The sequence below is a fragment of the Pelodiscus sinensis genome, chromosome 31, assembly GCF_049634645.1.
Source record: "Pelodiscus sinensis isolate JC-2024 chromosome 31, ASM4963464v1, whole genome shotgun sequence".
NCBI classification, from domain to species: Eukaryota; Metazoa; Chordata; order Testudines; family Trionychidae; genus Pelodiscus; species Pelodiscus sinensis.
The window spans coordinates 13,586,502-13,597,130 of NC_134741.1; the positions used below are offsets into that span (position 1 = coordinate 13,586,502).

Genomic DNA, 10,629 nt, shown 5'->3' on the forward strand with positions numbered 1-10,629 from the left:
CCCTGAGGTCTGTGGGGAAGGGGAGGGCGGAAGAAGGGGTGATGGCGCTGCTGGACCCCACAGCTCAGGCTGCAGCCAGGAGGGGGAATCTCCCACAGGGCTAGTAGTATTCAGAAAGCTGTGCCCTGGAGTCACTCCCAGGGCAGCACCCCCAGCCCTGCCAGCCCCTGCCCCAGGTCAGGCAGCACTTGCAGACAGGTCACAGACCCCTCACCTGTCCCTCCGGGAACAGGGTCCCAGTGTTGCAGGGGAAGAGTTTGTTCCCAGGCTGCTCCCAGCAGCGGGGGTTACAATGCCAGGGTGTGAAGGCGGGGGAGAGGGGAGCTAGCCATGGGAGGGAGGGCAGGAAGGGCTGAAGAGGGACAGGTGCAGATAAGTGGGCTGAAGGGGAACAGGGATGTGTGAGATGCAGGAGGCACTGAAGGGAGGTTGGGGAATTCAGGGAGGGACATGGGACAGATGGAAGCAGAGGTGCAATGCAGGGAAACTCGGGGAGGGAGTCACAAGAAAGGAAAGGGGAATGCAGGGAGGGGAGGCTGGGGGGATCTGGGGGAGCAAGAGCAGCCTGGCTGGGGAAGGGAGAGATACAAGGCAGGGCTTGTACAGAAGGAGATGGGGGAAGATACTATGGCAGCTCCCTCAACATGGGGCAGGAGGGGGAAGGGCATAGCTGAATGCTGGTAGCACTTGGGGACACCAGCTCCTATGCCTCAACAAAATGTCTAAAGTTTCAAAACGGAGGGCCCCCCATGCCTCCTGCCGCTGTGGGTGCCCCTCTTCGCGCCCTCCATCTTCAGGCACCAGTTGCCCCTGAGGGAGGGGCTGCCCCACTCAGCAGCCAAAAGTTAATTTTTTTTTGTAATTTCTTTTAATGTTGATATCTGCAAACTCAGATCTGTTCAGGACTGGTAACTATTTGCATATTCATTACTTGCATTACGGACATGCAAATACAATGTTAGCGGTTTGTGACTGGGTTTGGTGGTTCCCGGTGTGAGAGGTTGGGAACCGTTGCCTTAGCGGGAACACTGGCTGGAAGGAAGAAGGTGCTGAAAGAACAGCAGCAGCAGAGCAGCCCAGCAAAGATGGGGCCACCCGGAAAAGCAGCAACTGCAGCAGCAGCCCACCACGGTTCCAGAGCTGCCCTCGGCATTGGCTGCTCCCATCAGCAGGCGCTTCAGCAGCAGCAAACCCAACAATCCTATGGGCATCTCTCTGTGCCCCACAGAGCAGCAGGGATCTCAGCAGCAGCTTGCTGGGAACTTGCCAGCGGGCCCTGGGCTCCCTGCATTCCCCAAACCCTTCTAGTGCCCAACACAGCAGAAGGCCCATTCCGCTGGCAGCCAGAGGGGTTGCTAAGGAAAGGGAAAGACAGACGAAGAACTAACAGGCAGTGGCAGAATGAAAAGGGGCAAGTCAAGGTCAGACCACAAGACTATGAAAGTGGACCCGGGGATTCATCTGCCTCCCCTTCTGCCCAGTTTTCTGATACCACCAGCAGCTGGCTGTGCTCCCTCCGAGATGTCTCCTCTGAAATCTCTGAGAGCCACAGAGATCTCCTTAACTCCTGAAAGCAGGGCTCTGCCACCAGAACTGCCCCATGGACCAAGGGTGGAGCTCTCCAGCCTCAACTCTCCATGCTCACCCCAAGCGTGTGGCACAGGGGGTGGAGGTTCCTTGGGTCCCCCAAGGCTGGTCTTGGCTGGTGTCACCAAAGCCAAGATCTCCTGGACAATGGCTGGCTGGACTGGGTGGACCTCAGGGTGCTTGCCCAGGATATACAGCACTGCTGACACAACATGTCCCCCGGGAGGTCAAGGCTGCCCTATAGCCTGCCTCTCTGCCTATATCATCCGGCTCGCTGGAACTTGATGTCAGGCCCCTGCCGCATCAGCTCCCACCCATAGCTCTGAGCCTCCCCTTTCAGCTGCCTCATATTGAGGTGCAGCATTCTGGTTGCTGACTGAGCTGGTACCCTTGTCGAGGTGCAACAAGTCTCATTGTACCTGTGCCCAGGAAGCTGGGACACTAGCACCCTGCTCCTCCAAAAATAAACCCGGCTCAGAGCCTTAGCCCTCAACGGAGCCAGTGTCTTTCAACAGCAACCCTGAACCGAGGGGCATGGACAAGCCGCACGCTCTGCCAGTGCGGCACAAGAGTACACCACAGGAACTAACAGCAGCCAGACCCAGAACCACCTACTGATCTTGTCTGGCCCCTTCCATTCACACCTCCAGCCAAGGCACAACACGGGAAGAACAGTGAGACCTTGGCTGTGGGAAGAGCAGCACCAATGATATGTCCCTGAACCTGCTTCCCCTGGGAGGGGGCGTGGAGGGGACAGTCACTCACACAGGAGCCAGGATTACTGGAGCAGTTACTCCTGACACTGGAGGGCAGAGGACACTGAAGGCCTGAACCCAACTCAACCCAGCTACTCCACAGCCCACCCAGCTTCTGATACCCGAGGAGACAGGAATCCTTACCCAGCCAGCTCACAGCTTCACAATTCTCCTGCATCACATCCCTGTAGAGGGCTCTCTGGCCCGGGTCCAGCAGAGCCCATTCCTCCTCAGAGAAACACAGTGCCACCTCCTCAAAGCTCACTGGCTCCTCCACAGCCATTTCCTGTCCCTGGCTTTGCAGGCCATTGGCTGTACTGGAGACAGACATGGCTGTTCTGCAGCCTAGAAGGGGGAGAAGGGCGATTAGAGACATTTCAGAAGGGGCTTTATTCCTTTCTACATCCCCATTCTGCCCAGACTCTGTCCCTGGTGACACATATGCTAGACTCTGCCATTGTGGGCAAAAGTTTGAGTCTAGTGTCAAAGCAAAAACACGCTCCTCTCTGTTTAGGCGGCCAACAACTGATAGCTTTATTGATCAGTAAAGCAAAGTGAGACAAACGTGGTCCCAGCAGTCGGGCCCAGTAAGGCTGCTTAATACAATCGATCCTAGTATCTTTATACCCTTGACCAAACAGCCTGACGTCAGGGCATCCAATTACAGAAATCATCAATTAAGCTAGGAAAATAAAGCCTTATCAACAAGATGGCGGACAGGTACGAGGGAGTACCTCTCCTGTCTAAACCAGTCCAATTAACACATTCCAATAGCACATCTGTCTTGGCCTGGCACATCGGGTGATAGAAAGTTCACTCTGGTCTACGTGCAAAAGCAAAAAGCTGAAATGGTCTCTGTTATACAAGATGGCTTCTAGCTAAATATAAAATGGTTTCTACAGCTTCTACACTAGCTATTCCATAAACATCACACATTAGATCCCAAATCCAGAAGGAAGCTTGGGGTAAGGGTTTGGGATGCAAGAGGGAGAGAGGGGAGTGGGAGTTTGGGTGAAGGAGGCAGGTGTGACCTTGGGCACTGGATTAGCCTGGACTCATTAGATATTTAAAGTAATTTTAATATAGAGAAGTGGCTGAATGGACAAATAAGAGGCTGGGGGTTTCTGACCACTGAGAACCTCCTGTATTTATATTTGCAAGAAGAGGACAGAATGTTTGGGTATGTGGACTGGGGGGCAGAGATTAGAAGGGGAAGAAAAGGTTGGGGTACCAGAGACAAGCTCTGCTAGGAGACTTACCTGAGTGACTCCTAGCCAGCAGCCAAGCACTTCTCTCAGGCAGGCAGGGAGCCTGCCTGACCCTTGCACATGCTGCAGGGCCATGTGCACGTGTGAATAATTAAGAGCCAGAGGGGAGGGAGTGTGGTGCTTTGTTTCTGGCCAGAAATCAGCCAATGGGACGGCCCTGGGGGTGGAAGCAGCGCCTGAAGTCTCCCCCCTCCCCTCCGGGCTCACAGTTGCTTTGTGAGTGGCTTGCAGATGGGGCATGTCAAGCAAAGAACTAGCCCATTGGCTCCCCCAGCATTCATGGGCCGAATCCAATGGCTTGGCAGGCTGGATTCGGCCCAGGCCTGCACTAAACTGAAGAGCCCTTGGGAATCCAGCAGTTTCTTGCCATGAAAAAACTGATGAGAGTGGAAGCCAGTCAGCTCAGCCTATTTATTGTTTGAAACCAACCCCAGATTGAAATGGACTGAGCAGTGAAATCTGAGCCTGAAGGTGCCGTCCGTTGTGTGCTTTAACTTCACCCTTTTAGCATCACACCCCACAGACCAGTGTTTCTCAAAGTGTCTGCAGGTCCCCAAATCCAGTGCCCCTGGGGCTCCTCACTGATAAGTGGGTGAGATTTAGGGATGGGCATGCCATGGTCCCTGCATCTGGTTGGTAATCTTAAAGACAATCCCACGAAGATATTTTCACTGGAATTATCTCATCATTTAAAGAATCAGCAACTGCAAACTCACCTTGTCTGAAAGCTCCCAAGGATTTTCCTCTTGTTCTCTCCAGTGCCGAGGGCAGAGTGTCTGGAGGGGGAAGGGATAAGAGAGGTGAGATTCCAGGCTCTCCTCTTTATAACAATGTCCCCGCTATGAACTCTGCATTCCAATTGTATCCGAGACCAGACTGGGACACACTCAGGTGTTTAATATGAAAAGGTCTGAAACCTTCTGTTTCCCCTCTCACTCAGGCACCTCCCAGCAATGGAGCCAACATCCCTGCAGCCTCACATCCATCTCAGGAGAGACAAGCTGTAAGTGAGATTTACTTTTCTCTCCTCGTCCCTTCCCACTTCGTTTCTCTCAGTCACTTACTGCTTCTTGTCATAATCTAAAGCTGTGGTGGTGGAAGGCGTTGTCATCACAGTAACTTTAGCCAGTTTGATACCTTTGACATGAACAGGAAGTTCAGAGTTTACAAACCCCTGGCTCTATCTGCAAGCAGTTGGGTCTGTTTGCTCAGTGTCTCCAAGGAGAGCAGCATGATGGGGCCGTCAATCTCCATGCGGGAATAGAGGCAGGGGAAGGCTGGCTTTAGAAACCAGATTCAATTGTCTCAGATACTTGAGTCACTTTCCCCTCCTCCATCCCTTCTAGGTACCTTTGAACTGCCTCAGAGTTTCCGACAGCGCAATGGTTTTCTGGGAGAAACTGCTGACTTGTTCTTCTACTTCAGGACAAATCTCCTCTGGCAGCTGGAACTGCCCCATCTCACATCTGGACAGAAACAATTTAATGTGATTTTATTTAATTTACTGATAAGTTCTGGAGAGTGAGTCTCAGATCTAACAGGTCTGGAGTTAGAATTCCTCCAATTCTCCCAGCCTGAGAGTAGGGGCAAAACAGCTCATATCCATGCAACCTTCCCCTGAAAGGTCCCATTGCTGTTCTTCATCTCTGGCCTGGAGAGACCAGCTGGGGAACAAAAGTGGAATTGAGTCTCCATGGTCAACTCACTCCTTGGCCTCCACCTGGGAACCTCCTGTTTCTCAGCACCTTAAGGGCTGTAGAAATCTGCTCACTGGGAACTAGGCAGAGACACCAGCTGCCCCCTTTCCAGCAGCTTTCACACAGATCTCCAAACAGCCCTCGGGTGGGACAGACTCTTGATCCCTGCTGCCCTGGGCTGAACGTGCCCAGTGCCCAGCAGTGACAGACCCGTGTTCCAGCCCCACAGTCCTGAGACAGCCAGTCCCCAGGAAGGTGACAGCTTTAGGAAACACTTGATGACAGATTGTGCCCCTGAATAAAGAATTCCAGAGTCTGCTGTGCCAGGGTGAGACCCTCAGAATTATATGAGTCAGAGACATTTGTATCCAACATCTGGCTGCAGAGCCCTGGGGAGATGTGGTGCCAACATCAGCTCCAAGCTTTTGCCCTGCGCTGTGCTGTGAGGGGGAGCGAAAGCCACGTACCCACGCAAGGTGCATCTGACGCCCTAGAGAAAACAGAAGGAAAAACATCTCAGTGCCATTGGACACACACAGGGGACCCCACGGAAGGGATTTTGCAAACATGCGGAAGAAAAACCCTGGCCCCGGAGTCATGGATCTCCTGAGCAAATGGGGGTTTGCCATCTCTAATAGCTCTGTGCCTGTAACTCTACAAAGCACAATAGTCACTCACATGTCAGCAATGCACATGCCAAGTTACAGCCAGATCGCTTGTGATTCAGGAGCCTCCCTTCCCTGTGTGGGGAGCTGGGATGTTTCTCCCTCGGTCTCACCTGCAAGAATTCACTCCCTGGCTTCTGACACTTCCCCTCCAGCTCACCGATCACCTGGCTGAGACGGGAAATCTGCGCAGAGAGTTTCCTGACAGTGTCAGTCTGGAGCCTCACAATCTCCTCGTCCAGCTTCTGCAGCTGGGCCAGCAGGAGTCGCTCTTGCTCCTTCAGGAACTGACGCAGCTGCTGAAACTCAACCACAATCATCTGCCTCTCGTCTTGTGTCTGTTTCTGTATGAAAACAGGGAAAGGGCTGGTCATGGACACAGATGGAACCTGGGGCCCTTACATGTGGAGCTGAGTGTGCAGCAGGGAGAACATCTTGGAAAACCCTCAGATTTCTGACATTTGACTCTACTCTGCAGGTACTAGGCAGAGGCGTCTCTCCCAGCATCTCCTTTGGCCCCCGTGTCCCTCTGAAAGCGCTGTTCCCATGTCTGCCATGGGCAGCATGTTCAGACCCAGAGCAGCAGGAGGCAGGACTCAGCACCAACCTGACAGATACCCAGGTAGGAAAAAGAAACGAAGATGTTAATGCACCAAGTAAGCAGACACAGCAGATAACCCTTCATGGGGACATGCATTTCCCTTGGGGAGGATTTCTGGGAAAGTCACAGAGACTGGATATTAACTCATCCACTCACATAGAAGCTCAGGGCTGGTCTACACATGGATCTAACCCAGTAATCCATGATCTAGGAGAAACACAAACAAGCCCAACCTCACCAAGGCCACAAAGGAGCCCTGTCTCCTAACACAGCCTCCCTCTGCCAGTCCCTGCCGGTTCATAACCACAGGCACCTACCAGATACTCATGGCTTTTCCTCTCTGCTGTCATTTTCCTTCCCAGCAGCATTTCTCTCTCTTCCCTCAGAGTCTTCAAATGGGCCTCCAATATTTCCTGAAAGAACAGAAATAAACATGAGGATAAACCCCATGAGATGTTGGGAGCCCATTTATCTGCCTTTAAACTGTACAGTCCCAGTTTTGTGGACCTCTGTCCCTGTGTGGCAGGCACTCAGCCCTGGACATGGCTTTGTTCATAGAAAAAGAGACAGGAGGAGACTGCGGATGCAGCAGGATGCCTGCAATGGTGAGGGATGGATCGGTGGTGGCACCTTCGTAAAAAATTACACAGGTGGAGATTAAGGAGGTAAAAAGGATTAAAAATACTAATCATGTAATCGAATGCAATGTAATCAGTTACAGTATTTTTAACCTGTAACAGATAAGGCCAGTAGCAGATGTAGGCTTTCCTGGGGGCAGGGCTTTCTTGTAAGATCTGCCGGCTGGCCACCAAGACTGCCGGCAAGTGGGGACTCCTAGCAGCTCCAGACTGACGTTCGCTACTGGGGAAAGAAGGCACTGCCGGGTACAGGGGGGAGTTTAACCAGTAACTGGCACCAATACGTATTAACTCATCAGTTAACCAGTTTGAACTCTGGCTACAACCCAGTCAAATCCCAATGGTGCCTGGCATAGCCCTGAACTGCCTGGAGCCCAGCTATGGGTGGATTCAAGGCACTTGGGGCCCCACAGCATCCAACCCAGTGACCTCCTCTAGTGCTGGCTGCTGCATCTGAGTTTAACCCCACATACAGCAGCACAGGTGTTCAGCATCTTAGTGGGAAACCTCCTGTCCCTGCTGGGCCTGGGGCCTGTAGCAATGTGTCTTTCCCTCCTAAGGACTCCACTTCATCATTGTTCAGTGATGTGGAGAGACACAGGGAAATGCAGCCTATTGGTTAGTGTAGCTTTGGACTGAGCCTGGAGAGAGCAGAGTTTGGGGCTATCCTTTATCACTGACGTGCTTGGTGATTATGAGGGAACTTGGTGCCTCACTCTCTCTTCCCACCATTTGTCTAACTAGACTGTGACCTGCTCAGGCCAGGACTGACCCTCTCTGGGTGTTGTGCAGGGCACAGATGCCATTGTGGGTCTATAAGGCAAATTAGTACTGCTTCTCAGCCAATCAGTAACAGCTTGTAACCTCCTCTTCTCCAGTCCCAAGGCAGCTCGCTGCCTGGCCTGCAGCTCCTGTGACCTAAATCAGTGTTTCTGAACCTTTTTTAATAAAGTACCCTTTTTAAAAAAAATTATAAGTATCCGCAGTACCTACAGTTTTCATACACACAATTTTTTCCCTACCATTGCAACACATTTATTTAAATAACATAATCGTAGCAGGGCAGGGATGAAATTGTTGGGTGTAAGAAGTACAAAAATAATAAAGTGCTGTAAAACTTAAGAAAAAATCAGTTTTCTCCAAATTTCAGTGGCATTGCTGTACCCCCAGACTTCTCTCAAGTACTCCTAAGGGTACTCATAGCACTAGTTGAGAACCACTTATCTGAACCTCTCTGATTGTTAACACCTTCCCTTATGTCAGGGATTCTCAAACTGCGGGTCCCTACCCCCCGGGGGGTCGTGAGCAACTTAGAGGGAGGTCATGGTATCACAAAGTTTGAGAATCCCTGCCTTATGTTAAAACTCCTCCTCTCACCAACGAAGGCTCGGTTTCAGGATACAGAGCCTCAGAGAAACTTTTCCCACATCAGGTATCTATAAAGACTTGATGCAAGATGCCACAAAGCCAGAGCATTTACTTTTTACAGCATCTCTTGTACCATGAAGGCTTTAAAGAGCCATGGCACACCTGTGCCAGGTAACACCAATAAAATAAGCCTGTAATCAAAAGCCAATGTTATTTCCCATTACACTGGACAGCAACTCTGTACCTTGTACTCCTGGGCAGCTTTCTGTATGGAGACCATCGTGTGAGCCTCGGATCTGTCACACACCACACAGATGGGAGTTTGATCCTCTTCACTGAACAGGTGCAGAGCCTCCTGGTGCTCCCCACACACCCCGTCCCATCTTGCTCTCTCCGCTGCCTGGAAACTCAGCGGCTTGGCTAGTTCCACCACGTTTGCCAGCTTCTGGCTGGGCCGGAGGGGTCCCTGCTGCTCAGTGTCTCCACACCAAGGGCTGAGGGGGGGCTGGCAGAAAACGTGCTCACACTCCAGAGTGACAGGGGCTGTGAAATCCTCCAGACAGACAGGACGTGTCACTTCCTCCCAGAGGGTTTCCACAGGGCTCTCTTGCAGCCATGGCTGCCTCTGGGCTGGGCAACAGGGGCTGTGTCACTTTCCTGAGCTCAGCAATGGGGGGGCAGGTCTGAGGGCGGCTGTGTGAGGTACCAGTACCGAGGATACAAAAAATCAAAATTAGAAACCAAAAATCCCCCAAAGCTTCACTCACCCCCACCAGGGCCTCCCCAGAACCCCTCAGCCACCTGACCCAGCCAGACCCCCTCCCCGTCTCTGCGCCCCTCATGCCAGGGCCCCGCCTCACGCTGCGTTCGCCCCGCCCCCTCTGCCCCATCCTAGCCCCTTTGTGCGCGCCGGCCCGCACCCAGCGCTCAGAGCGACCCCCCCGCCCGGCGGGAGCATCAGGAGGCGCCAAGAGCCGGGGCGGGGGGGGGCGACTCGCGCGGAGTGAGTGTTTGTGACGCGACCGCAGAGGCGGCGGCAGACAACAGCGAGTAACGACGCCAACTGCCCCTCAGGACGGCTCCCACCTCAGGGCGCGCGGAAGCTAACGCAGTCGAGGGGGGGAGGAGCCGAGGGCTGAACAGAGGCGGGGAGTGACGGGAGGGGACGTTCTGAAAACCCGGCCTTGGTATCCAGAGCGTGGCGGGCGCACTCAGACTGCGCATGCGCAACGGATCACGGACTCAGATCAGAGTCCAACGCCAGGGCTTAGCTCAGAACTGGAGCTGCCTGGCCACGCCCCCCAGCCCCGCGGGGCGGGGCTCCCCGCGTCAGAGGCTGCTTCCGCCTGTGGGAGCCGGGCCGGGATTTTATAGGTGGAATGTTGATCGCTCCTATTGCGGGAATGTGCCGGGGGCCGCACTTTCCCACGGGTACGGTGGGGAGGGAGCGCTCCCGCAGGAAAAGCGGCCACGCAGCCGTTCCCCACGTGTCTGTGCAGAGAGCGGCTTCCTGTCGGGCGGTGACGGTCTCTCACGTGGGAGCTTTCTACCTGACATCGGAGCGGAAACATGCTCCGGCCTTAAACCAGCTGTTGCGCTGGGGCCCCGGAGGGGGGGAGCCCAGAGCCCTGCGCTAGGGCCAAAGGCCGCTGCAGATGATGAGCCACGCGCGGACCCGCCCGCTCCATGCCGCGCTGCGAACGGGCTGCGGGTCCCCCCCACGGACCGACCCGGGCAGAGAGGATCGCGCGGTGCTGCTGGAGGGGAAGCGGGAGCAAAGGAAAGTGCCCCGTCTGCAAAGGGAACTTGTACCCCGCCCCTCCACCCCAACTTTCCCCCGCTCCCCTCAGCCCTATGACTCCCCCCCAAGTGACGGGCTGCCCCACAGACGCTAAGGTGGGAGAGAAAGATTCGGAAGGGGGTGGAGCCGAGGCTCGGGCTCCACGAACCAATCAAAGCGCGGAGTCCAGTGACGCGCCTGCGCCCTGCTGCCTCCGGGGGCGCGGCCTGACCCGGGCCCCGCGCGCGGCTCCCACAGCGACGTCACCGG

At 54.2% G+C, this 10,629-nt stretch overlaps 1 protein-coding gene across 7 annotated transcripts in view; it reads right to left on the bottom strand.

The window, feature by feature from the left end:
• The window catches only part of LOC142818177 (uncharacterized), a 29,286-nt gene extending 18,860 nt beyond the window's left edge, over window positions 1-10,426 (bottom strand). For 2 of the 7 annotated variants that reach the window (XR_012898201.1, XM_075912389.1), the window contains exons 1-8: window positions 9,666-10,425; window positions 8,824-9,272; window positions 6,891-6,986; window positions 6,086-6,316; window positions 5,775-5,797; window positions 4,961-5,076; window positions 4,327-4,386; window positions 2,487-2,687 (exon numbers count right to left, since the gene is read on the bottom strand). Coding sequence is in view for 6 of the 7 variants with exons in the window: in XM_075912389.1 (XP_075768504.1) it covers window positions 2,487-2,687; window positions 4,327-4,386; window positions 4,961-5,076; window positions 5,775-5,797; window positions 6,086-6,316; window positions 6,891-6,986; window positions 8,824-8,859 (763 nt within the window). In the remaining variant the exon portion in view is untranslated. The other 5 variants (XM_075912391.1, XM_075912386.1, XM_075912388.1 and 2 more) reach the window with 4 other exon arrangements.
• Window positions 10,427-10,629: the final 203 nt, after the last annotated feature.